This window comes from Chelmon rostratus, chromosome 10 (assembly GCF_017976325.1).
Source record: "Chelmon rostratus isolate fCheRos1 chromosome 10, fCheRos1.pri, whole genome shotgun sequence".
NCBI lineage: Eukaryota > Metazoa > Chordata > Actinopteri > Chaetodontiformes > Chaetodontidae > Chelmon > Chelmon rostratus.
The window spans coordinates 21,526,239-21,554,047 of NC_055667.1; the positions used below are offsets into that span (position 1 = coordinate 21,526,239).

General features: G+C 41.6%; 1 protein-coding gene across 2 annotated transcripts; it reads left to right on the forward strand.

The window, feature by feature from the left end:
- Window positions 1-4,810: 4,810 nt before the first annotated feature.
- frmd4bb (FERM domain containing 4Bb) lies at window positions 4,811-27,445 on the forward strand. Of its 2 annotated transcripts, none has more exons than XM_041945437.1 (23): window positions 4,811-4,939; window positions 12,976-13,041; window positions 13,812-13,906; window positions 14,197-14,289; window positions 14,598-14,682; window positions 15,019-15,075; window positions 15,173-15,195; window positions 16,159-16,242; window positions 17,413-17,478; window positions 17,783-17,840; window positions 17,931-18,017; window positions 19,495-19,571; window positions 19,756-19,894; window positions 19,987-20,128; window positions 20,336-20,469; window positions 20,649-20,765; window positions 21,330-21,558; window positions 21,642-21,695; window positions 21,820-21,967; window positions 22,213-22,380; window positions 22,593-23,377; window positions 24,885-25,023; window positions 26,537-27,445. In XM_041945437.1, the coding sequence occupies exons 2-23, from the start codon at window positions 12,976-12,978 to the stop codon at window positions 26,571-26,573; spliced, it is 2,883 nt and encodes a 960-aa protein (XP_041801371.1). In that variant the 5' UTR covers window positions 4,811-4,939; the 3' UTR covers window positions 26,574-27,445. The 2 variants fall into 2 exon arrangements, with proteins under 2 accessions (XP_041801371.1, XP_041801373.1); XM_041945439.1 differs by lacking the exon at window positions 26,537-27,445 and adding an exon at window positions 25,480-26,523.
- The last annotated feature ends 364 nt before the right edge of the window (window positions 27,446-27,809 follow it).

A 27,809-nucleotide genomic window follows, 5' to 3' on the forward strand; every position in this document is an offset into this window, starting at 1 on the left:
TCTCCTACTCAGCCCCACGTTCTGCTCCCTGTTCACCGAGTTTGGTCTCCTCGGTGTGCTCCCGTGCACCACTTGGGGGCAGTATGAAGCCAGGAAAGCAGGCGCTGAGGGCCCCACGGGAGGCACTTTCTATTACAGAATGGAAATTCAAGTTCAATATTTGCATTCGCCTCATCCTGCTGAACTGGTTTAAGTCTGCATTTAACCAATGCAAACATCATGCAAATGTGCTTCTGCTGGAAAGCACTGACTTAAAAGCTAAGAATAAAGCTTGAAATGACAGGATGATAATTGCAGACAGACATAAGTAGAACGGGAAACAGAAACAGAATTTTTCTTTAGGCTTTGCAGAAGAAGCTTTTCTTTGTGGCAAGAGCTCAGAGACACGTGGAAAGAAAACTCAGTTACAGTCAGAAAAGGAGACGTGATGCAGGACCTGCAGGGTCTCACGTCCAGTCAAAGGGGACAGAGCCGGACGCACAATGGACCAGACAACACATGTTATTCTGGGCGTTGTTGTCGGGTGAATAGTGGCACTGATTACTCAGGACCTCCCGCTGAGTGAGGCCCCCAGAGTTTGTCGACAACAATGCCCTTTGTAATTCCTCCAGTGGGTGTAGTATAGAAATATTTGATACATGAGTCCAAATTTGTTCTGTCTTTGAAGCACGATTTGCTTGAAACCTACAAGAAAATCATCCTGATTTCAACACCTTGTTTTGTGAAACCAAATAAAACCAGGAGACACAGAGTTGGATGCACACAGAAAATCATCAGGTCACCTCTCAGACCCAACAATGCTTTGTTTTTGTCTTGTGTCATTTTCTATTTTAGGCTATTGGTCTAATGTTGGGTCCTGTTACAATTTTGAATGTCATCAAGGTAAAACTTGCTTGTTGTATTTAATACTGGGTGAAATATACTCATATTGTGGACTGTAGTCAACCCATAAACAACCCACTGTCTTGGGTTTGATTAGTGGCCCATTGGTTTTCTACCCATGTGGTTAAGTTAACGCAAAACATTTATTAATTTTAACCCAGTGTTAGTGCTGGACTGACGTACGATCACCCTGTCTGAGCCAAAAAACCTGCCCGATAGACATATTTCTGAGCAGGGGACCCCCTGACCCCAAAAATTCAACAGGTTATAAATCTGATAACTGATCAAGCCCCTCGTGTGCATAGACCCGTCAACTTTCAGGAGCCATTACAACACGAAGACTGTAGCACACAAATGCAGCGGTGGAAACTGACAGCAAACATCCAGCGACACACTGGCCACGGGCCATGAGATAACACATTACAAAGGCAAATACATCATTGTTTACACAGTGTCATGCACATTTAATGAGCAGTTACAGCCAGTGCGAAGGCTGCAGTCTAAAAACACAGAGCATGAAATGAGCTGAAATGTGGGCCAGCAACGGTAGAAACGTGTTTCTGCTCCGGGTGTGAACAGACAGTCCTCTTTACCGTCCACACAGCTCTTCCACTGGGCCGTCAGCCAATCATCAGTGAGTCAAAACAAGATCCTGAAATATGAGCCAGAGGTGTCCGGGTCTTCCATTACGTTAGTGAAGTTTCACGTGGCTTTCATCCACTGATCACTTTGTCCTGCAAAGTAAACTGGAAAACGGTCGAGAAGCAGATAAATAAACTCATTGTCGTAAGAGAAAACAAACTGGCCTTGAAGGGAATGCTGTGGTGTTTCACTCGCGTCTTAAATGTGGTTTTCTTGGGGATAGAGAGATACCATGTGGCCTGTGAGTTCAGTGTCCCTTGATTTATAATGCACATTTAAATGAATCTGAGTGAGCTAAAACAATGAGGCTTTTGTGTATTGTTAAGGGAACATTAAACCAGAAATTCCTCTATGCTTCTTACAAATCTCATATGAAACATCTCCAAATTTAAGCAATTCTGGTGGGTATCATTGCAGTTTCAGGTCCTATCTTTAAACATTTTTCATTCCATGTGTCACACTGTGTTTGCTTACAAAAACTTACCCAAGTTTCCACAACTTTCTGATAACATACATGCACATTAATGTATTTCTCCATTTGTTGCTCAAAACTTTTATTAGGATGTGTGCACACACATTTGCATCAGTCACATTCAAAGCACTTCTGTTTGGCATCACAGATAAAGTTATTTCCTGTTTGTGTTTTTAAAGTAATTAGTTGTTTGAGTGTGCATTAGCATAAAGCATCTGCCAAGCAATGTCTGACCGTGCTTAAATGAAAACTGAAAGGTAATTGCACGCACAGCCAATTATGCACAAAGAAAACATGTGCACATCTTGCATGCAGTAGTTATGAAGTAAATATTGTGCAAAATGATGAAGGCTGACGATGACTTGGAGACGCACATTCTGTGTGTGTGTACATTTTCATCCATAACAACTGTGGATCTCTTAGTTGCACACAAGCTTGCAACCTACAGTGTTAAATTTACATGCAGTCTTGCTGACTTAAAACCTTTATTGTAAAATGAACAATAAATGTTTACATTACTGGATCTGGTGATGCTTTTACAGGCCAGTTATTTAAAAAAAAAAAAAAGCACTGAATGCTTGCCCTTGATGATGGAATTAAATTCGTATGAGGGTAACGAGGCTAATGAGGGAATCCTACTCTTTTGTTTATGAGAGCATCTTCCTGTAAGGAGGAGACTCACTGGACAGATGGTTTTGGGGGATCTTAATGAGATACTTATTCACGTCTGATGTCAGAAATCCAAGAGCAAGGGGGTGGGGAGCCTGGCTCTGCTGACAGGCGACGGGATTTACTGTAGGCTGTGAGGATGTACAGCAGGAGTAATGCACTTCCTTCATTTATCAGTTGTCCTAATTGCAGATTGTCAGTGTTTCCGTGATATCTCAATATTTGTCTCTGTGGCAGAACTAAATGTTGTGGCTGTTTATTTGGAAAACCACTAGCTGAGTGAAGACAGTAATGAATATTTTAGAGACAACGTCACTCCTGCATGAATATCACATGTGAAACACACACCAATAATCTGGTTCAGCAGTATTGTGTCCTTTGACTTGCGCATGTCAAAGATGTTAACTGATGTGTAAAGTGACATAAACGTAATGGTTGGCTCAGCAGCATGATAACAGCCACCAAACTGGTATCTGAGTATATCTTCTGCATGACATGAAGCCAACAGGGACATTTAAAAATCTGCTTTTGCTATTGAACAACATGTAAACTTTCTTCTGTGGTTCTTCTGTTTAATCTCTCTTTTCGATGTTGACTTTGACCCATATTTCAATGTAGGTCAGCTGCAGGTTAAGCTGTAAAGCCCTTTAAATGTGGCGTTGGTCATTAAATATGCTGAAAGCGAACCCCCAAAGTCTAGAGCAAACATAAAATGATTTCATTCGTCAGTGAACAGTCATTTCTTGCAGCTGGTGTTGATGGTCATATAAAACCAAAGATGTCTGAACTGTTGATGGTGACCATTTCCTGTGATTCATCAGTTGTCTCATAGTTGCCTCCTCGGCCGCTCACGTTGTTCATCACTTGGATCCTGTTTACTGCTGTAGGTCAATGAACTTGAGAAGAAAAAGAAAACCTTTGTGCACATGCAGTGCATCCAAGCGTCCTAAAACATACAGAAAAACCTGTCGACTGGATTGCTGGGAATCCACTTTCGTTATATTGACTAACTGACAGCAATGCCATTACAGATATATCAAAGAACTGTGTCAAAATAGTGAAGATACACACACTAAGGAAGTACTTTTCTGGAAGTATCAAGTTTTTAAACAAAGCAGGTGAGGAGAGGTCAGATTAGGCTACCTAAACAAGAGGCAGTGAAAAACACAGTTGCGCAAACAGTCATATGGTCTGTAGTACTTTATATTTAAAAAATAAAAATAAAATGGGGGATTTTTAAAAGCAGATTTACAACATAAACAAGTAAAAAAAAGAACGTTGAACTTCCTCGACTTACAAGATAAGTGTTTTGTCCATACAAGGTACCAAGGAAGCACTTACAGCATACCGATTGGTGCAAGTGAGGAAACACAGGAATTAATATGTATATTATATGATCTATTTCTACTCCCATCTTAATTAGGTCTTTTATTGATACACTAACTTACTAACAGGCTGTCATCTAGAGCGTTACCTGAGCTACTGTTATTTTCTTGCCATCACATTTTCTTCTGTATATATATTTGTTATCATATCTATGTTTCTTTTTATTGTGTTGGGCGTAATGGGGACATTGTAAATGCATTATTTTCTAGTACAGCTGCAAACATTTGCTCATTTTACAGTGTATTTTTTAATATGAACCCCAGGGAGAGTAGTCGTCGTCATGGTAGCAACTAATTGACATCCAAATAAGCAATTAACTTGTGCTGCATGATACAATTAAATATGGAGGACAATAAACATAATGTGGCCTTAAATGACTCCTGGAAGGAATTTTGGAGAGAACAAGAAAGAAATCCACTTAGTGTGATGAGCTCACTGGAACAAACACTTCACTCATGAGACAAATGGAAATGGTCATGTAAAATAATGTGCATACATTCTATTATGTAAAATTCAGCATAATCTCCAAAGCAGTTTAAGGGGATGCAGCACACACAGGCTTCAGGCTATCGCGCTTCATTATTATGGGGATTCAGTGTGAACCAGGCCGGCCGGCAGCTGCTGGATGAGAGGCAGGGAGGGAGGGAGGGGGGGAGGAAGGGAGGGGATGCTCACATAATAGCCGGCGGGTGAAGGCGTGGTGAGTGTGGCTCAATACGAGGCGAGTGTGTGCGCTACTGTAGTACCGGAGGATGAACATGGACAGCGGCTGCACGGCGGCTCCTCTCCCCGGCAAAACCGGCCGGAGAGAAAGCTGAACGGGGCCGATCGACATGCGGGAGCGGCTTCACCTCATCAGCGGCTGAGCGGGATACAAGGAGCGCAAAGGTAGGGCGATGTACGTCGCGATGGAGCGGATCCAAGCCGCCTCAGAGACCCGTGAGGAGACAAAAGTAGACCGAGTCATGGGCGCATGTGATCCGGGGAGAGAGAGAGAGAGAGAGAGCATCAATGGAAATTACAACAGCATGGGTTTGGCTCACCGCAGCGGCTGGCCCGTCTCTCCAGTAAAACAAGGAGCGGTGTGGTTTTATTTGACACATCTGTGCAGCCATGGGGGTCTGAGGTGGAACCCACCCATGTACAGTACATCAGCCCCGCATGTAGCACATTCATTGTTCTCCCTGCACAGTGGAAACCGGCCCTGAGATGGGCTCGTCTCATTACAGCAGAGTGTGGACAATACAGCTGATTAGAGGATGTGAGGTGGTGGTATTAGGTGTGTGTTTAAGTTGGAAAAGTAGTTTGTGAGCCATATGACTGGACTGATTGAACCTGGTATGAAGATGCAGGCTGTATAATACACTGATTTAGGTAGTGTGACTTGGTGAATATAAGAATGCTGGATGAATCATCATTTTACCCTTTTGCAGCACTGTGAATCATGCCTGTCCATTACTTTATTATGGGATATTCTTGTGTTTTTTTGTGCATAATTAGCATTTTCTTGTTAGAAGTGTATGTGATTTGTGATTATGGTGACAAATGTTAACCCAGGCTAAGCATTTTTAGTTTTATAAAGGCGTTCGTGCATTTAGTTTTTCATGTGGTGCAGGTAGGCCGAGGTATCCTCCTTTTTTTCTTCTTCTGTCAGGTTCTGGTCTCTATTTGTCCTCCACTGTTAAAAACAAGGATGAGCCCTGCAATGGTTGACAGTGACCTGCTGATGTTATCTTCCAGTTGAATGTCCGAGTGTATTTAAAGCGTGTAAACAGGAATTGCTGTTGTGACGGTTGCGTCCGTGTGACACACGTGTCCAGCGTGAAACTTTGCCGCTCTTTGTTGGAGAGGATGTCCTGTGTCATTTATCACACCGGTCGACTTTGTTGGGGCTTCTCTGACTCCTTTAAAGGGCAGAGGGGTCCCGAAAGGCGGTTAACTCCTTCAAAGCAGGCTCAGTCAAAACTCAGCGCACACATCTGAATATGTGTTTTCACGAGCATCCTCCCTTGTCAGTTCGAGATGCTCACCTCTCTGTTTGATGCTGCTGAGAAATGTATCAGCACTCTGTTGGCAGCCTTCCATTTAGGAATCAAAGCCTCCAGAGACTTGCTGAGAAATGTGTTAAAGACAGAGAGGGAGAGGGATTTATTTTTGGACAGCCAAGTAATCTTGTATTCATACACTTACCACAGGGGGAATAAATCTGATGTATATAATAAGGTGAGAGCTGAGCAGCATCACTGAAGCGAAACAGGTTTGCAGGTAACTTGGGGTTAGAACTTCGTCTTTCTCACATGCTGCTGTCCTAAAAAATCGAGTCTTATAGACTAATGAACCCAGTTTCAGCTGATCCTTGACACATGCTTTCACTTCAGGTAAAATCAATCCATAGAACTTAATTACATATCTGTCAATTTTGCTCCGTTATGATGATTTTCACTGGGCTGCAGGCACTCTGGCTCTTGATCCAGATCGTGTAATTTGGTCATGTTCCATTTTCTCCACCCATTCACGTTCGTGCCTCAGTGCCTCGTCCCTGAGCTCTGCAGAAAGTCACTGCAGTTTTCTGTAATGAAACTCTGCAGTTTTTGTTATCAGGGATGCCAGTGGGGACAGCTGTGAAACCCGGCGAATGAGGGCAACTGGTGGCAAAGCTCTCAATAATTGTAAGCGCTCAGTGCTGGCAGACTAGTCTGTGTGTTTGGAACCAAGTCCTAAGTGTGTGTGTGTGCTTTTAAGGTATTTCAATTCAGCACAGAGATGCTGCATTTAGAGGTTGAGGCTTTTAAAATATCTGTAACCTGAGTAGCTTCATCTGTAGGAAGCCTGATCAATAAAGGTGGAGAGTTTTTCAAATTTACCTCAGGATCAATCTGTCGTTATGGACTGAACTGTTCTGTATCTTGGATCCAGGAATGGACAAATACTGTCCAGACTGCCATTAAATAGAGTAGAAATATTCAGTCATGATTCACAATCATGTCACTGACTCTCTGACCTGTACCATTTCACTAGCAACTTAATGAGCTTTTCAGCAGCAGCCTTACACCAAAGTGGCAGCTTTGCACACAGAATAATACATGCACAAAACATCTTTGCTTGTAATAACTTCCACGGCCTCCTTTGAGGATATCTAGCTGCATTCATCTAGAATGCACTCAATGTCAGTTGCTTTGGACAAACCCTCCCCTCCAGGGCCAATCCATCGTCACACCATCCTCCAATCAAAATGTGCGACCAAACACATGTGACTTTCTCATCAGCCTCACCTGCAATTTGTATTTACAGCTAACTAGCTAACAAGCTAAATTAAGGCGGTGAACATGGCAAACATTATACCTGCTAAACGAGTGTGTTAGCATTTTCACAGTGAGCATGTTAGCATTCTGATGTTAGCATTTAGCTCGAAGTACTGCTGTGTCTAAATAAAGCCTCACAGACCCACTAGCATGGCTAAAGCGTCTTTTTCTTGTTTATTAAAAAAATATGCTTGATCTGGGTCAAATTATGAATTTAATTAGAAGTTAAATTAATCAAAACGGAATTTCTCCGCAGTTCCTATTACAGGTTTGCATTTCACAACTACTGAGCAGTGTTGTGAGTCATATTTTAGCCTTACAGCATACATGAAAATGGAAATCACTGGAGAAAACACCTGGAAACTTTCATTTCAACTAATATGAAGATATCACTAAGGCTCATTTGCATACTTATTTTGCTTTTGCACTGCTAACGGCTAGCATTACAACCCTACAAAGACTAACAGAAACAAATTTGACCACTACTGTCACTATGGCCGCTAATAAAACACTGTGGTCCATGGAGCTACTTGCACTTGCAAGCCATGAGGACATACATCACAGTGTCCTGCCTCTGTTCGCGTCCTTTTCAGGGTGGAAGTGGGAACTTGTACTGCATGATGACATCATTCACATGAATCACTCCTCTGTGATGCAGCCTGCCCTTGTTGTATCACAGAGGTCCTGTGTTACAAAAACAAAATTAATATTTCTCCCAGGTCCTAATTTTTCCTTAATATCCTGAGCCTCATTGTGTTCATGCATTTTCCCGGATATCACAAGCAGCCAGACTGGTTCTGTTTGGGAAATGATGCTAGACAGATAGCTTTTGACCGCTGACAGCATGAGTCATGATGAGATATCAGATAAGGTTTGAGATAATCCTGCACTGTATCCCGCAGCCCACAGCCTCTGTGACCACGGCTTCTTGCTGTGGACTCAGACTGGTTTTGCCTTTGGTGTTTAATTTATTATTTTTACACCGCCAACACAGATAGGCGACTAATTACTAATTCATTTAGGAGAGCTAAGACTGTCTTGCCGTATGAGACCAAAAACAAATTATAATATCACTTATTTCGCAATAAAAAAAATACCATATTTGAATCTGTGGAGTGAAGTCAGCATTAATCGTGCAGGTCTCTGTGTCGTTAGCCGGGTTCAGGTGGGGTCAGTTACTTCAGCTTCAGCTAAAAAACATTTGCTCAATCAACATTGTTAAAACACAACAGAGGAACTGTAGAATCTCACGTACTGAAAACACAGAACTTAGCGTGTTTCCCTTAACCACCAGCGCACTGGATGTTACATCTTGTTAAGGAGTCTGTTTGCAGCCACTTGAAGATTTTACCTCCTGTCTTTATGGTGCGAATCCAGCCGCTAGATAATTATTGTTAAGTTTATTATTTTGTTTGATTCATTTGCACAGGTTTTTTCTCACACATGTGAACTAAAATAATGTGGGAATAATGGGAATGTGCACGCTACAATTTCCAGCTTTGTCTAATTGCAGTCTTCAAAAGAACATGTAAGCACAGAGAGAAGACACTGACTTGCATGCGATACCAGCCTTCATCAATAATGCATGAAAACGGGAAACTGAGATAAGACGGGCTGCAGTCTGGACATGACATTTAACCAGTGTGACGTATTAAACACTGACAGCTAGTTTACCCAGGAGGCAGAGAAATACTTCTGTCACAGTATCATATTGTACAGCTTAGAAGCTTAGTGTGATATTTTTTACAGTTAAGATTAGAAAATGAAAATTAACAGTGTTAATTTTTCATGCTTTGTGGTTTACAGTATCTCTACAGCTCCCGGTCTTAGTGCAATCAGCATGGTTATTCTTTGTTTCTTTGTGAAGGAGGCCACATCTGCACCACCTCCAAGTCTCCACTGGGATATTTCACTGTAGCACGCGATAACAAGCTGTCTATATGCCAACCTCAGGCTCGAGACCAAACCCGCACCCTGCGGCGCGGTACTCAACCAGCCTGTCCAGTCTCCGGAGAGACAAACACAAAGACAGACAGTTCTTTCATCTCTTCCCTCCGTGTCTTTTTTACATGAAGGTTCAATGCTTGTCTTAACCCCACAGGGTCCAAGGCCGGCTTTTTATTGAGGTTGAATAGATTGTGTTTGGTTGACTAAGCAGCGCCGTCTGTGCGCTGTGATGAATAAGACTACCTCTAGAAATGACAAGTGAAATTTTTAATTATTTTATATCATATATATATTTTTTTGGTCTTATGTGAATGCAAAACAAGCAGCAACCTCCAGGTCTGAAAAAAAGGACCCGAAGCTGAAGTGCGAAAAATTGCAGTTCCTCAAATGGCCACTTGAGGCTGGCTCCAATTTCCATAGACCCCCATATTGAAATAGCCAACTTTATCAGCAGAAAAAAACGTTTGCAGCCAGATACAACGAGCGGCTTTGCTGTATATAGCTAATTTCCCCATTCATTCGGCTGTACGGAGATGAATTTTTATATCACTCACTTTTGTATTAAGTATTTTTGTATTTTTGTACAATTGTATTAAGTCTTAAAGTTATGCAAAATAATGGCAGGGTTTGAGTGCCAGCTAGCCGCCAGGTTAGAAAAGAAATCACACAAGCTGAACAGTGCAGTGCTTAGACACAGTGTGTCTAAGTAAATAATAGCAGAAATCAGTTATATCCGTCTATGGCGGTAAGCAGTTTTACGTACATTACTGCAACTTTACCATTGTGGGTGATATACCTCTGGAGTGACCATTAGTGTTGACTCGCTCCCTCAGCCCTCCAAGGGTCGATCTCAACAAGTTCACTTGAGTTTGTCAGACAAATGGAATGACACTTAGGATGATGGCGTTAGTCCCGCCCACGGTTCTGATTGGCTAATCATTAGTCCTTTGCAGCACTCATTGGATAGTCTGCAGATTCAGAGGTCTGGACCCAGACACAAGTCTGTGCCCACTTGTTAAATGTAAAATGAAGATGTAGAAACAGAGACGCTGCAGGGTTAATCAGGGATGTGGGTTCCTCTTTCAGATATAAATAGCACTTCTTGTGGTGATTATAGCTCTCAGATGATTAATGGCACACAGTAGATTCCTAAAAATCATGGCTCCTCTTCCCACTCACTTCATTTATATTGCATAAGTACAAGTCATCCCAGCTGCATTTGACTCTCATCTGCTGAGCTAATAACTGCTTATGAAAATTCCTCAGTGGAGGATGCTTGTTTAAAAATGAACTTCGAAAACTTACAGTCGCTGCGCCATCTAGTGGCCGGTTTCTTTACTGTACATGCCAGCCTGGAGTCATGCTTATTACAGAGACAAATTGAGTGACCCCCACCATGATGCAGTCATAACTAAATCAAGCTCAAATCAATGTAATAATACTCCTGCTGATTGTCACATGCAGCCAATCTCCAAATTAATTGGATTTATTGAATTTGCACTTTTAATTTAGATTATGAAAGAAAATTTATGGCTGTGGTGATAGAAAAGACACATTATTCAGAGGTTGTAATTGGCAAAGTGCTCGTTAAAATAATACAGATGGTGTAATTTAAGGGAGTGTCTGGGTGTCCCCCGCCCATTCAGGAAGCTGGGCAATTTCTTCAATCATTTATCAGTGCAATGCGAGAACATATAGATGAGAAGTAGTGTGCAAAGTAAAACCTGTTTGAGCTGTTTCAATCACCTTAGTGGGAATCTCTCCTGCCTCGATGATCAAATAACAGCACTCAGTTAAAAAGTGCAGGAAAAGGAAGTAAGAGAAACCTGATATCCAGATTCAAACCCATTCGGCCACAGATCAGCACACTGAGCAGCTAAAATGCCTCAGTAAATTCAAATGTATTAGCAGACAATACAGACATGCTTAACCAACTTTTATTGAACCACTTGTGTTTGTTGTCTGACCCCAATTGTTCATATTAAGAGGCTGTAAACCCTAAAGTGTGGCCAGGAGTCTGACCCAGCCTGCCCTCATTCAGTCAGCTGTTGATGTCTCATAAACGGGCTGCACCGTATAAGCCGTCACCGCACAGCGCTAAGGCCCGGCTGCTCAGCCGACAACCTGTATGGAACAAGCTGCTGGTTAATCCTGACCGTCTGTTCGGTCAGAGCTAACAGTTTCATGGTCTGGATCCAAGAGGAGACTCGTATTAAAGGATGAGCTCTGGTCAGGGATGCATCCACACCTGCACTCTCCCCGGAGAGGTTTACCAGGTACAGCAGCGGCTCCGTTCACTCCAAGTGTTAGAAGTTGCGATCAGCCTCATTCTGTCAGATGAGGAGGCAGTTGAATCTGATGTGTCTCTGTGTGTGTTTTTTTTAGTTTGTGAGCAGGTTTTGTTGTGAAACTGGTCAACCTCAATCTGTCATTTTTACTGGCTATTTGATTTATTGAGCTTACGGTGCTTTTGGCGTCTCTTAGTGGGTCAACCTGATTCTGTGATGAGCAGCGACGTTCGAAGGGCATTGTGGTCGAAGCGATTTTGCACACGCAAACATGATTCCCTTCTTATCATGCGGTTACGAGAAGCAGAGAGCTTGATTTAATGGATGCTGTGTTTAGTCAAAATCTGATATGAGGTTGTGGTTTACTGCTCGCTGCCTGCTGGTTGGAACTCAATGCATAAATGTTTTATTGAAAAAGGCGAAAAGTTTGAAATCATGAAGATATTAGCCATGTTGGAAGAAGTATTAAGATCTTTTACTTAAGCAAAAACTAAAGTCCAGTTTTCATATATTTTATTGAAATATTTTTGGATTTTGTACTTAAAGTGTCAAAAATAAATGTACTCGTAAGGCAGAAATTTGCCCCTTGTGATATATTGTTTAATTACTATTACAGTTCCATTCATATATGAACAGCATTTGAACATTGTAGCTGGTGAAGGTGACTGTAATTTAAACCACTTTATATATTTATAGTGTTCAATCTGTCACTCATATTTTAGATACTAATCATTTACTGTATTTTGTGTGTAAAATCTTTAATGTGCAAATTTACTAACTAGAGCAGTCAAATAAATGTAGTGAAACAAAAAGTACAATATTTTCCACTGAAATGTAGTGGAGTACAAGTAAAGAAGTATAAAATGGAAATACTCAGGTAAAGTACAAGTACTTAAAAATTGTACTGAAGTACAGTCCTTGAGTAAATGTACTTAGTTACATTTCACCACTGGATGCTTCTTTACACAAATGCTTGAACGGCCGAGAGACTGGAATAAAAGTTAAATGTGAAAGGTTTAAAATGAGCTTCAAATCCCTCCGGTGGTTGCTATGGCAACAAATCCTTGAGACAATGGCTTGATTGTCATTAACAACGTCAGTGTTTTTTTTTTCTTTCCTGTATTTACCACCAAGGCCTTTGCTCAGTTTGGCTACTTATAGTCGATATGGTAACGGTTCAAAAGCAGGCTTGTCTCAACTCTCTTTATTTTGCAACTTCTAGATATTTGTGTCACAAGACCTTTCAGGCCTCATGTGCACTGTGCTGCCGCAGTTGTAAAAGCATTACCAATACACAACACGCATTGAGGTCATTGTGCCTTGTGATGATGAACAGCGTGCAATCTGTGTCACGAGCCTTGAACTTCCTCTTTTCTTTTCCTTGCAGATGACCGAGGGCAGACTGTGCCAAGTGCAGCTGCTGGACGACAGGAAGCTAGAGCTGCTGGTTCAGGTATGAATGCTCCTGGCTTAAAGCAGCTATAATCAACATGTTTAGAATAACAAGGGATCAAATGACTATGTGTGATGTGAAAGGGGTTGCTGGTGATGATTAACCCACAAAGATTATCACCGGACTATGCATTACCTCTCAGCTAAGGTGTCTTTCAGCTCCTTGTTTCGTTTTTTTTGGCTGCAACTTTACTGTTTCGGTGACCAACCAGAGCTAAAAGGAGAGTAAATAACTCCAAATAAGTGCTTACATGCATCTGTGTCTGCTGGACATTTAAAGAAGCAACTATTTTGCTAAGAAATTTGTCAGTTTAAAAGATTATATCAGATTGTGCCACTCTTGTTTCATTTTGCTGCAAGTTCCCAAAATAAATCTGCTATAATGTCTGTAATATAATGTGGCATGTTTTCAGTGGGAATGTATTACAAAAGCATTGGAGGGGAGGTATGTCTTCTCTATCACAATCTCCCAAGATATATGACTGGGCAGCAGGTTAACTTAGTGAGTAGGAAGACCACCCTTCAGCAGCATGACCTGGGCTAAGTCTCTGAGTATCCACGCTTTTGAGGCGTCCTTGAACACAACAATAAATCCTCCAATACTACAGTCTGCTTCTTTTAGGGAGGGAAGGAAGCAACAGAATAAATAATTTCCTCAAGTACCCATGACGCATTTATCGAGGCAGTTGTTTGAATTATTCTACCAGGGATGTCTCCCTCATATTTGGATTTACAGTTGGTTTCCATCTAAATTTAAATGTTCTTCCACAGCCAAAGCTGCTGTCGTACGAACTCCTCGACTTGGTTTCCTCCCACTTCAACCTCAAAGAGAAGGAATTCTTTGGACTCGCATTTTTTGATGACAAGTATGTAAATTGTCAAGTTTACTTTTCTTCTGTGGTCTGAATATTTACAGATGTCCATGCATGTACATATGCATGCGTGCGTGTGTGTGGATGTGTATTACTCACATTGTGGGGACTTGCCTTCCTTATGGGAAGTCAAGGGTGAATATCTGGGTTAAGGTTAAGGTAAGGTTTAGGTTTGGGTTAAGTTTAGTCTCCAGAAAATGAATGTCTATGTAATGTCCCCAAAAGTGATGTGTTTGTGCGTGTGTGTACAGAACAGCTTTCTGATGCTTAAGTCTGTTTTGCAGTGGCCAACGTAAGTGGTTGCAGATGGATCGCAGAGTTCTTGAACATGACTTTTCGAAGAAGTCTGGGCCCATTGCCCTAAGCTTCCTGGTCAGGTAATAATTCATTTTCTCGTGCAGCTCACAAGTCCTCCAGCAGGGAGCACTAGTTTGTGGAGTACAGCTATTAGCTGTCAACAAAATGTCAGTAGCTCTGTGATAAAACTCATCCTGATTGTCTTGGATGTATGTCAGTGTCTCCAGCTGGTGGCCTTTCAGTAGCGTTCAGGCTTTACTCATCATCGTAAGCATACACAAGGCAGAGAAAAGTGGAGGATTTTCAATTAGCATGAATAACACAATGACAAGTAATCTCAGTTTAACCCTTATATTGTTGTGTAAGCATCTGCTTTTATCTTCCATAGGTTTTATGTAGAAAACATAACACAGCTTAAGGACATCATAACGGTGGAGCTATTCTTCCTGAATGCCAAATCTGCCGTCTACAACGTGAGTGTTCTCCTGAAGGTTTGGAGCAATGAAAAATGATTCTGTTAGTTGTCTTTTTTTCCCCGCAGCTCCCTGATGATTCACTGTCTCTGGACCCTTGTAGCACCTCAGCTCAGCAGACAGCGGCTGCAGGGCACAGTTTTCTCACTCTGCTGGCTGGAATGTAAAGTAGACAGTCTCAGAAAATAGACAAACACACAACGGTTCATTTTGAGAATAAGTAGAGGTTATTGCAGGGCAGATTCTATGTTTGGATCTAGAGATCTTTCTCCATATGGGCCACATTTTCTGCATCCCATTTATTTTTTCCCCCTGTTGTTCTGTTATGTCTCCTAGGAGATTATAGAAGTGGAAAGTGAGAATGTCTTCAAATTAGCTGCAAATGCTTTGCAGGTTAGTGGTTTTAATAGTCTCATATACATACATTAATTGCTGCATCTAAAAATCTTTTAAAGCATGTAATCTGATAAGATGTGTTCTCTATGACTAGGAAGCGAAGGGAGACTACACAAGGTAAGTGCATATTATCAGCTGCGTAAGAAGTGTTTAACAGCAGGACAAGTTAATAGTGAGCTTTTAGCGAAGACATTCAATAGGTCGCTTGTTTCTCCAGAGTGCAGACAACAAAAATCAATAGCAGTGTTATGTGAGGCTTACCACAGACTGCTGAGAAGCTTGCACCAGGCAACTAATGAATCTCATAGTGCTGAGAGAGCAGAGCAGAGACACCTTTGCATTGCAGAGCGCATCTATTATCTATGTTTAGCAGAACTGCCCTTTGATATGTAGTGTTCAGTGGGGATACTGCAGGTCTTGGCCAGCTGAAGAAGATGGTTTAAGAATACTTAATACCTTTTCACTTGAGTAAATTCTTTATTATGGTAGCTGAAAACCTACCGGTAAATATATTTTTATATAATTATTCCACATTTTTTAGACTTGGTATATTAACACTTTACAACTGGAGAAGGCTTTGAAACAGCATCTAGATTTGGAAAATAAAATTTACACAAAACGTCATGGACAGTGGTGGGAAAAGTATCCAGATCCTTAAGTAGTAACATGACAGTGTAAAAATACATTGTTACAAATAAAAGTATGTAAGGCACAAGGTAAAAGTACTCCCAATGCAAAATGTTTTTTTGCATTTGCATGTTTTTTATTTAATTTTTTTATCTTTGAAGTAACCCCAGCTGTTAGCTAAATACACTGAAGTCAACAAATCTGCTTCTCAAATGTAATGCAGCACAAGTATAAAGTTGCAGAATGTTTAAATACTCAACTGAAGTACAAGTATATCATAATCATACAAGACAGTACTTGAGTAAATGCACTAGGTTACATTTCACTATTGGTAAAACTTGATTGATCTTGATTTTGTTATACTTTTGGGAGTCTTAGAGTCTTGAAGACATGAGCTAAGTAATAAATAAATGCATATTATGTTATCACAACTATTTTCCATTTCTGTTTCAGTGATGAAAACACTAGAGCTGACTTGAAGAAACTACCAACTCTTCCCACCAAAGTACTCAAGGAACACCCGTCACTTGCATACTGGTATGCTTCAGGGAAAAGCTTATTTGAAATCTATACTAATGTCCTCTAAATAGTGCTGGTATACATGATCTGAACATTCACTGTTTTTAGGAAGTTTTGTTATGCAGCAATACTAGAGACAAAATGTAGGAAAATGTGATCAGACTAGTAAAAAATATGACTGAATGTAGTTAAAATGTGTAAAAAGAAACAGCCTGTGAAGGGTTAAACTATTACCAGTTGATAAAATTAAAACTTAACTTTACTGTCTTACTTAGCTAATTTTATTTTTCCAACTCCTTCAATTTCTTTTTTTGGATCTCGGCACACATTTAGTTGTTTATCTTTTCCCTTTTTTTACGAGCAATATTTCCCATTTTCGTCATGCTTACGTGTTAAAAGGTGTGTCCGTGTATCATGTAGCCTAGGGCCAGGGTGTGTGTTAGCCAGCTAATGCTACTTAAAAGTTTTTCATTGTTTAACATGACAGAAGCTAAAGTAAATCACACAGGTATACCAAATGTCAAGGATGACTCATGAAGTATCAAAAGGTGGAAAGGACTTCCGCTGTTTTCCTTGAATAAGAAGATAATGTTAGTGTTAGCTAAACTTGTTAGTGCTAGCTTAGTGGCTAACAATGCTTGAGCTTCTATGCCAAGAGTGTGTACAGTGGTGCTAAAGCAAGATGCAGTTCAATATATGTATGGTTAATGGTACATGCAGTGACTGCTGTAGTTTTATGCAGAAAGTTAGCTTCGACTAGCCTACGTAGCTAGCTGAAAAGGCTGGTGCTCAGTATGTTTAGCTACCAGTGTTTTCAGTTAAGCTAACTAGCCAAGCATGCTGATGTTACACACCGAGCCAAGAGCAAAAAAATAAGAAAATGAAGGAGTTAAAAAATTAAATGAGCAGATAAATTAGATTAAGACTAATTTATTTTATCATTGATTGGCACTGAAGGAAGAAATTAACATAAAAAGCTTTATAACAAACTGATTAGAGGTTAAAAGAGAAGCAAGAATATTTTTTATTGTGTATTCAGTTACATTTCTGCTACCTTTCACTACCTTGTGTCATTTATGGATGTACATACACCTACTGTATAACATACCATTGATAATGTACATCTTCATAATGTAAATAGCCTGTGTTTAAAAAGTAAAAACATATCTTCTTAATGTGACATTGCAGTGAGGATCGAGTAATTGAATATTATAAACAGCTGAAAGGAGTCTCCCGAGGACAGGCCATTGTGCAGTAAGTATAGAAAAAAATGTGTATTTGCAGCAGCTGGTTCTTAGTAATTAGACAATGAATGTTATAAAGCTTAAAGTTCATTAATCATCCTCTCACCTCTATTAGCCCTCCTCTCTCTCTGGCACTCCTTTTCTCATCACCAGATAGAAATCAATAGCTCCTCTCGCAGTCCAGTGAATCACCCTGATTCACTGGACAGAAATCACATTCCCACTTCTTTCGTTTCACGTTCCCAAAGTAAACCACATGCACATGTTAAAAAAAGGGCAGCGGGTGGTTTTCATAAAGGTTGTTTTTGTTCTAGGTATTTGACGTTGGTGGAATCGTTGCCCACGTATGGCGTGCATTATTATGAAGTTAAGGTGGGTGTTCTGCTGTGATTAATGGGAAGTCCGAAATTGAATCTGAGATTGAGTCAACCATCAACCATCAGCTGTGTTCTTGCCTCACAGGATAAACAAGGGATCCCGTGGTGGCTTGGGATCAGCTATAAGGGGATTGGCCAGTACGACCTGCAGGATAAATTGAAACCTCGAAAGGTAAATATTTCCTGCTGATCTGTGTCTAAAATGTCTCCTGCTGTTTCGCTGCTTCACTAATCTGACTGTGGACATGATAGCACAGGGCACTGCTGCTGCTGCACATAGCACGGTGATTCACCAGCTCTAATTCATGCATCATCTATTTCACTCCAACAAAGGCTGGGCCTCAGCTGCAGCAGACGAGGCCAGACTTGAAAAAAAGAAAAAAAGAAAAAGGGGGCCGCATCTCAGTCTAGAGAGCTCTGGCAGTTTGCCTTAATAAGGCTCGTGAGTTGATAGAGAAGTCCTTGAGAACACATGCTGCACAGTCTGAACCTGCTTTTCTTGTTCCGGTGCTGTTGTTTTAGCTTATAAGTTGATAGGAGAAACACCCATGTGAGTGATCTGCCAGCTATGTTGTGCAGACTGTGACTCCAGTATGCCCAGGTGGGTGCAGTGCAGTGCTGCCACAGGACAGGTAGAAAGTTCAAAACAGTTCATATTCCTTTACTCGCACTGTGCAGCTGTCCGAGGCTGGTCATTTGCCTTCTACGTTTCCAGAATTGTGCAAGCGGCCGGCTGTGTGCAGGCGACGGTGTGTTTCAGAGAGGAGAAGAGGGAGTGAGCTTGTGATGTCAAAGGGAAAGGGGCCGGATTTGGGCGTTATCATTCATGTTCTGAGAATACCTGAGGAGACAAGTCAGGAGCTGACAGGAGAAGGAACAAAGTATGTGTTTGTATTGACAGCAAAGCCAGGGAGGATTTAATAACTAAGAAACGGGACTTATGAACATCTATCACACTGGAAAGACTTCATACTACACTTCTTTGTGTGGTCGCCTTTGGAAGTAAGACCGCAAGTAGACAGCTTTTATTCTTTTAATAACTTTTACTGATTTGTGTACTGATTTAAACTCTGCAGTCAACCTTTAAATTGATGTTTTTTTAATTCTAAAACTGATGTTTGCCTCTTTGTACTTGTAACTGATGTTAACCATGTTGCAGCATTGTGGTACAAAATACTACCCAAAGGATCCAGTAATATCTGTGTGAGACTATTTCTCATTCAGCTCGTGTCCAGACACACAGTGAGTCACTGACCCAAATAGATTGTTCATATCTGGCTGTTGTCAGTGAGCACCTGGGCGATACGGGGATAGACGTGATGAGCCATGGAAAGCCTTGTATGCAGAGATGAGTCTTTGTGTAATGTCCTTTTGTGGCGTACTTTGCTGTCTAACACCTGCATTATTGCAGACTTGGCATGCCAGGCAGCCCAGACTGTAATGACAGTTCGTGTTACAGTCTGGCTTTTTTAAATGACTGTGGTTGAAACAGGCTTCGCTAAACACCTGCGTAGTTTATGTGATGGCGGTCATGGTTACTGTTCCACGGATTCATGAATCTTCATCAGGACTGAAGGCACAAATGTGCATTTCAGATTGTGAGTCACAGAGCATAACATCTGTCTGTCTAATTGTTATTTTACCACCAGCTTTACCAGTGGAAACAGCTGGAAAACTTGTACTTTCGGGAGAAGAAATTTGCAGTAGAAGTTAATGATCCACACAGGTGAGCAGAAGAAGAGATTTTTCTTTGTGATTCTTAAACCAGCTGTTGGTAAAGGTTAATTTATTTGTTGTTTTTCCCCATTTTTGTTGTGCTAGCAGTTGTCTCTCTCTTCAGCATGATCATTCATATCACCGCACCTTTTATTTGAATTGGGATTAAACCTCCGCTGTGTTTCTTCCAACAGGAGAGCAGTAACCAAGCGCACTTTTGGGCAGACGGGCCTACTCATCCACACGTGGTATGCCAGCCATTCTTTGATCAAAACCATTTGGGTCATGGCGATCAGCCAGCACCAGTTCTACTTGGACAGAAAGCAAAGCAAAGTAAGTGTGAGCTCCCGGTCGCGACATTGCTTTTAATACTGAGTAATCCGTCCGCTAATCTCCGTTGCACGCTTTCGTCTTAACTGTTTTAGGCTAAATTAGGAACAGCAAGAAGTTTGGAGGAAATTGCCATGGATCTCACTGAGCACGGAGGAGCGAAAATAAACAGACTGGGAGATGCTGGCCTGAAGAATAACTTAATAACAGCCAGCAATGGGAGCCTGGTGTCCACAGGTTGGTTCTGAATAAGTTTTTAGAACAAAAATCATCATTTCAGATCCTGTTAGTGCTCTGAAGGATAAACACTGAGCTGTTTGTGACTTTACAAGTAAGTGTAATATATTGAAGCATGGAGGCAGTACCATGACATGGATGTAGTTGTTAGATGCAAGGATACTGTACGCTATGTTGGCAAAAACAGTCAGAACATCGTTTTCACAGGTTCTGCAGACTCTGAAATGAGTGAAGAACAGAAGAAGGAGAAGCTTTCCGAGCTGAGAAAAAAAGAGCAGGAGATCCAAGATATTTTGGCCAAGAAAACAAAGGAACTGAAGAAGATTTGCCTGAGAGAGGCGGTGAGAAATCATTTTGTATTCCACTTCGTCTACACTGGCACTATGTTGTGCAAGACACATGTAGCGTTATGAGTCTGCGTTGTTGCACTGTGTTCCCATGCAGCGGTTAGATTGATGGTTTCTGCTGTTGCTTTGAGTTCATCTAAGTGTTCAGGGGCCTCGCTGTTTTGTGCTTTCAGGAGCTTACTGGCAAGCTGCCAAAGGAGTATCCCCTCTCTTCAGGTGAAAGACCGCCACACGTCAGGCGGCGTGTTGGCACCGCTTTCAAGCTAGATGACCTTTTCCCTTACAATGAGGTCTGTATTCAGCTGGTACACTTTAATCAAATACAGCAACAATTCACGCCTTATCTTTTTACACTTTTACTGTATCGTGTACGCTGAAGTTTAGAGGATACGTTTTGGATTCATTCTATTTGCACACGGCCGATAAATCTAACACGTATAGTGTGTGTTGCCAAAGCCTGATGTAGCTTATTCCTCTGTCAATGAGCCACACTGTTGCACTGGCTGACATGTTCTTTTATGACAATGAACATGGGCTCTGTAGTTTATTTTGAGTTGATCCCACATACATTGCTATGGCGCCACAAATACTTGCTAGCTGACTCCTTGTTGTTTACAGGATGTGCTCTCAGCCACTAATTTGCAGGACGTGACAGTATTGCATCTGCAGCTTATTAAAAAATGCCATCAGTAACGTCAAGTTGACATAAAGACATAATTAGATTTACAAATTTAAGATGAATAAGGGGAAACAGGTGACAATAACAGTTGTTATCTGATTCAACCATGTGACGCAGAAGTCTTGTGACTCATTGTCATCTCTGCACTGGACGTGCTGCTTGCGTTTTTGTGCAGGATCCCTTTCTGAGAAACCTGGAGAGCAGATTTGCCCTGCAGCAAAAGATTGTGGAGGCGGCGAAGAAGCTTGCAAATGAGCCAGAACTGTGCAAGACGGTCAAGAAGAAGAGGAGGAGAAACTGTCTGGATGCCATGCACAAACTCCAGCAGATAGAGGATGAGATGAACCAGTACCGAATCAAGAAGGGAAAGAAGCCCACACAGCGGGCCTCAGTGATCATTGCAGGTATGACGCAGGTTGACCTGTGTTCCTATGTGGTCGTTCAGCTGCAGTCACAGTAAACACAGACTTGTTTTCTCTTTCTCCAGATGAACTCGTCCGGTCAGACTGCAGCTCTCTGTCCAGTCTCCCACTGGACGATGGTGAGTTAGACGACACACATTTGGGTGCTTTAAAATCAATTGACCTGCCATTATAGTCATTATTATGAGTCTTTCTAGAAGAACAGGTGTCAGTATTGTTACTGTGGGTTGCTGTTATATTCAGACGATTCAGACGGCGTCAGTCAGAGGCCGCGGTCACGTTCGGTACAGGGTTCCCCTCAGCTCAGCCCGATGCGCTCGCTGGGGGCAGAATACGATGTGGAAAGACAGGGATCTCCGAGGGAAAATCACCATAACAAGAACCACAGCAGGTGGGGAAACAGATATCCTGCCCCAACACTTGTTGTACCATAACGTCTCCTGCAATGTGTAACTTGTTTCACAACTTTTGATTTTATTGAAAAGCTCAACTGTTCTTGGAATGACGCAATGAGATCATGTTTTGGCAGAGTCCGTAATATCTGCTGCGTCATGTTTGCAGCCTCATTCCTTTCCTCGCATCTCACCCCTGTTTTTCCTTTTTATTTGATCCTCTCCTATCACCACACCCTTTTAGATTAGCTTTCGAAGGTCAGGAGGCTTCCCACTACTACCAGAATCCAAGAGAGGTCTCCTCCACCCACAGTAGTCCCTATAAAACCCTTCCCAGACCTCCTAGAGATCCACGCAGCATGCCTCCCACCCCGGTTATGACCCGCAATGCCTACAGCAGCAGCCAGCTCAGGTGTGATCTCTGCTCCCCTGCACTGTCAACCCAATATGTTTCCTTCTCCTCGACAATGACTTCAACCAAATCCCTGCTTCTCTCCCACCCCCTAACCTTTAACCGAACCTCTCACACAGATCCCTAACTTTTATTTTAACTGATAAATCCAGAAATATTATCCTGTTACTGATTTTTTTTCCACGAGTTTAAAAGTTGTGTCCATTCTCCAGGTCTGAGGGGTCTCCTCATTGCTTTAGGCATCGCAGCGGAAGTCTGGAGTCACAGCCCCGGCTAAGAAAAGACACAGACTCAGAGAAGCCCGTCTTTATCTTGTCACCAGCCCACCGCAGCAACAGCACAGAGGTGTTAGAGGATTGCTCGTCCTACACCAGCCAGTCCAGCCTGGACTACTGCGGGGCGGCCAACTCCCACTACAGTACTCTGGACTCCCGCACCTCAACCATGCATCGTCTCCACAGGAAGGTGGAAGTGTATGGAAATACCGGGAGCATGCCCAACTTGGTGCAGCACCATTCTGGTTGTAGTTATTCATGCGAGACCTCAGCACACTATGCGCCCAGTGCCTACTACGTCTCCGGCTACCCCTGCCCGGACATGGAGCCTTACGCTAACGGTGCCTACGTGTATGAGAATGAGGTAGAAGGCCACTACAACGTCAACCCGTCCTACCAAATAAACGGGTACCATGGACACGACAGATTCAGGCACTACAGCAGCGACCGGGCAGACGCTATTTCCCAGAATCCCTACGCAACAGTGAGGCCGCCGCGGAGCCGAGAGGGACCCAGAAACGAGCTGCTGGCCAAGAACATGCAGAAGGCCCTGGTGGCGGAGCACCTGAAAGGCTGGTACCACCGAAGCAGGGGCCACAGGGAGGGAGGGAGGGGGATGCTGACTGGATATGACTTTGACAGCGGCTCTCAACTCAGCCTGGGCTATCAGACCATGCCAGCGGCCTTCAGCCACTCCAGCAGAACCACCTCCTTTTCATCAGGTGAGATAGTGTGCTTGACATTTATTGCTGTTGGAAGGAAAATCTCACAAGAAAATACAATTTAATAAAACCTGTTTCTGTTCCCCTTTAAATTATAGATAGATATGCTTACATAATACACAGTATATCTGCTGTAGGCGGTTAGGTATCAGCTGTTGAGATACTTACTCCCATATCTGATGCTCTTTCACTGAATTCCTCCATCATGCCTAAAAGTCCTGCTAACCCACCAAAGACTGTTGTATTTATGTGGGTTTCAGTGGACAGTTTGACTTGTTTGTGACTTTGCTGTGTTCAAAGCTTTTCCAGGCTGCCAAGAGTAGAAGTCGGGGAGAAAATTAGCCCCAGTCTGTGCCTCTAATGTCTCACTATTACATTCACACAGTCACTGAGTCTGTCACTACAGTCACAGAGCAAAGAATGGTTGTTTCCTGAAAGCTACATACTAGGCCGTGTTTAACACCCCCCCAAACTTTAAACTTCTACTGCACACAAAATTGTGTCATGAATAAAATATTTAATCCTATTTTTTAGAAGTTCGGGGCTCTCTGAAAATGTCTCAGCGATGAAAATCCCCCCCCCCACCATGGAATGCTTGTGTTGCCTCAGGGCAATGTTGTGCTATAAATGTAGGAAAACCAAAGAAACTCTGATCTGAGTTTCAGAACAGTTATTTATTGAAACACATTAGAAGTAGGCATTGTTTTAACTTGTAATTGTCTGGATCATTTGTATTGATTCAAGATTCAAGAGTCTTTATTGTCATTGAGCATGTCAATGAAATTTTCATTTTCAAAATGAAAATTTCATTGACATGCTCAATGACAATACAGACTCTTGAATCTCTTGAATCTTGAATCTTGAATCTATTGTGCAACAAGCACAGGTTTAGCATGTAATTTAAGAAATACTGTCTCCTCTGCACATTAAAAACGATTTTTAACCTGTTTCCAAAGTTATGATACTATTTCTTAAACCAGGTAGCTGGAAGTTACATATCCCCTTCTTCATTTTGTACAGCACAAGAAAATATTATATGAAATACATTTTTTGTATGAAAAATCAATCAATATAAATAAATGTAGCTGATAATAGAAAATTTTGGTTCTCTTTTTAGAAACTCAGCAAAGACTCAAGTCGTCATTATTGTTTGGAATTGCAGCATAGAAAATGGGTTGAAAGTCTTTTTTTATTGTTTGTAACTGTCATGCATGAGATGCACAATCTGGTATTGATCATTTTCTAAAATAGTATTATAAAGTCTAACTCAATTTTAACATATTGGTCTCAGAAACAAAGCCGGGCAGGTCTGTAAGTCTTCATCATAAACTTGTGAAGTGTCCATGTGAAGTGGCAGTAACAGTACTGTAAAACCATGTCATGTAAAGGGTGTTTGTTTTGCCATAATAATGTTCAGGTGGACTTAAGACTGTTTCTAATAACAACAATTACCACTGAGTTATACTCCACCATTAGCTGAGCGTCTTTGCCTTTGCCTTATTTGCAGTGTCCTCAGTGGAAAGCACAGGAAACTGGCGCAACCAGCTGGCAGTCGGCCTGACGGAGTACGATTCACTCGACACACCTCAGTACCCACACCCTGGAGCTCCAGTTTCTCCATACAACCGCAGCCCCACACACAACAGGTGAGCGATGCAGCTTACTAATCTGCATTACCACATGTCCACGCTGAGCTGTGAGGAAGAGGAGAGTCAATCACAGAAAATTGGAGGTTGCTGTTTCAGTTTATTGTTAGTGGAGTTTTAGATCAAATTCTGGCTGCTAGCTTAAGGATACAATAATTAGGCCTTTTAATGTTCCGCCCCTGCTGATGCTTAGTGGCAGGTACAGGTGTCAGTGCCTCTCCTGCTACTGTTAATAAATGTCAGTTAAAAGCCTTCGTTTTGTATGCTGCTCAGCCTCTGGATATAACATCACCTTGTATTTCTATGCATTTGTAATGTTTTATCTTGTATTCTGCTGGCGTGACCTGCAACTATTTAGCTCATAAAAAAAAATAATGTAACCACGTATACCGTCTCTCTTCCTTCCTGCCTCTCCTCCTTTCTGTCTTGACTTATGATTCATGCTCATGTGTGCAGATCTTCTCCAGAAAACAAAGTGTCTGACACAATGCCTAAAAAATCTGAGTCAGTTGAGGTGGTTGGCTCTGAGGCCACTAGTACAGACGAACCATCAGACAACCAGTCTAGCACTTAAGGGTGAGACCAGCCACAGTGGGCTTCTTCGTGTCGTGTTGCCAATCATCCCATCTTCATTCGTGTGTTAGTCCTCTATTGCTTGTTTAACCAAATCATCCACCTGATTTTTCATCAGGCACAACGTTACTTTTGTGTTTCTTCAGAAATGTTTCACTCATTATCTTGACGATCATGCATCATCAAGACAAGGCCGTACCTGAGAGGTGTCAAAGATTAGAAAGTAACAAGACTAAAATCCTGCAGCCAGGCTTGCACCTCTGTGAGAATGTACAGTATTTAGGCAGGGCAGTGCTTTGAGCTAAATGCTAATGCTAACAACAGCATGCTGACATGCTCACAGTGACAATCGCTAACGTGCTGATATTTAGATAGTGTACCGCTTACCATGGTTCCTATCGTAGCTTGCATGATAGCATGCTAATATTTGCTAATTAGCACTAAACACAAACGACAGCTGAGACTGCTGGGAATGTCATTAGTTTTGCAGGTAAACTAAAGTATTGGACAAATAAACCTGAAGTTACAAGAGTTCATCTTGAGGAGAATGTCAATGTGCAAATGTTACGGCAATCTATCCAATAGTTATCAGGATATTTCACCAAAAAGAGACGATTTCAACCTCATTATGGTGCTGGAGGAATCAAATGATCATATTTCATGGGAATCCATTCGATAATTGAAAAATTTAAGTCTGGACCAAAGCGATGGGCTGACTGATTTTAATATCTTTCTGCTAGCGTGGCTAAAAAGCAGGCAGTTTCCATTTACTCCATGGAGCCAAAATCATGTTGAATGCCTTCACAAAGTAATTTGGAGTTTTTGCATTTCCATTTCCATACCTCAGTTTTTTTTCCACAAGGTTCAGTCATGTGTTGTTTGTTCTCAAACAGCTGAACGACAGTAGACCTGACATATTCTTGTGTCGCTGCCTGTACAGATTTCACCTGGACGGGAGCTACATGAGCATTCACTGAAGAGGACCAAACCAGACTTGGGCACAAATGAAGCCATGGCCAGCAGCACACGAAGGCGATGAAGTTGAAATACAGGCTGTACACAAACTTTTTCTGGCTGCCATACCTGTGTCTTGGAAGATGTTCGTCTGTTAGGTTTTTGGCAGATCAATGTGTACGCTGTCCTCTTGTTAAAGCAACCTCTGAACACAGTGATGACACTCTTGAATGACTTTCCCATGTGCCTTGGATTGGATGAATTGTACAGGCAGATGAGAATGTGTCAAGAAACTTTAAGACGTTGCACAGCCACACTGGATTCAAAACCTATTGTGTTTTAAAGAGGAAAAAAGAGGCAACATGTGTTTTTACTGAACTTCATGTATTTTAACAGGAACTAGCTACTGCCTTATACAAAACAGTAGGTTATAGAATAAAAATGACTTTCACCGTGTTCATCTCAGTAATTATGATAAAAAAAAGTCTTAATTATAACATCCGAGGTGAAACCAGTTTAACATGTTCACAATGCGACATGACAAGAACTGAACTGATCATTCATTAGAGCAGAGTGTGTCTTCGATGAATTTCCATTCCTTCCTTTCTTTAAGCGTTGAATCAGAATGTATTATGTCAATATTGTTTATAGAGCCATTTGTCTTTGTTGGTGCTGTAATGTGTTTTAAAATGCATGGTAAGAATATCGATTTTTTTGATAAGAACTTCTTTTTATATTAACAGAAGACCACTGCCGTAAAAAAAACCCAACATATTCATATCTCGTCCTTTGTTTTCTCACCCATTTGTACAGTCAGTGTGTAGTTACTGTATATGTTAGATGTTGTCATAAAATATTTTCCACCGGGAACAAGGATGTGAATAAAAACATGTGTGACACATAAATGGCTGTGGTCACTTTGTCTGAGAGGCGTGTGTGGCTGAGCAATCACTCGGTTCGTTATTGAGTAAATGAGCAAGTCTTTCAGGAATAGTTTGACATTTTGGGTAATGGGTGCATAAAGGTACTGGTTTTCTTGCTGAGAGTTAGATTAGATGAGCGACACCACTCTCAAATCTGTCTATAAGTATGAAGCCACTGCAGCCGTTTTAGCTTAGCCTAGCCTAAAGACTGGAAAATGGGGGAGCATCTAGCTAATCTATCTAAAATAAATGTGAACTTCCAGGGTCCGGTATCAAACTGTGCTGAGTAACGAGCTAAAAAAAAGTCAGACAGCACAAATGTCTTCTCTTCAACTG

Excerpts from the sequence above, each read along its gene's own strand:
- frmd4bb (XM_041945439.1), top strand. The coding sequence starts at position 12,976 with ATGACCGAGGGCAGACTGTGCCAAGTGCAGCTGCTGGACGACAGGAAG. Across the intron at positions 14,290-14,597 it reads GCCCTAAGCTTCCTGGTCAG|GTTTTATGTAGAAAACATAA; the intron begins GTAATAATTCAT and ends TATCTTCCATAG. Across the intron at positions 19,572-19,755 it reads GAAGTTAATGATCCACACAG|GAGAGCAGTAACCAAGCGCA; the intron begins GTGAGCAGAAGA and ends TTCTTCCAACAG.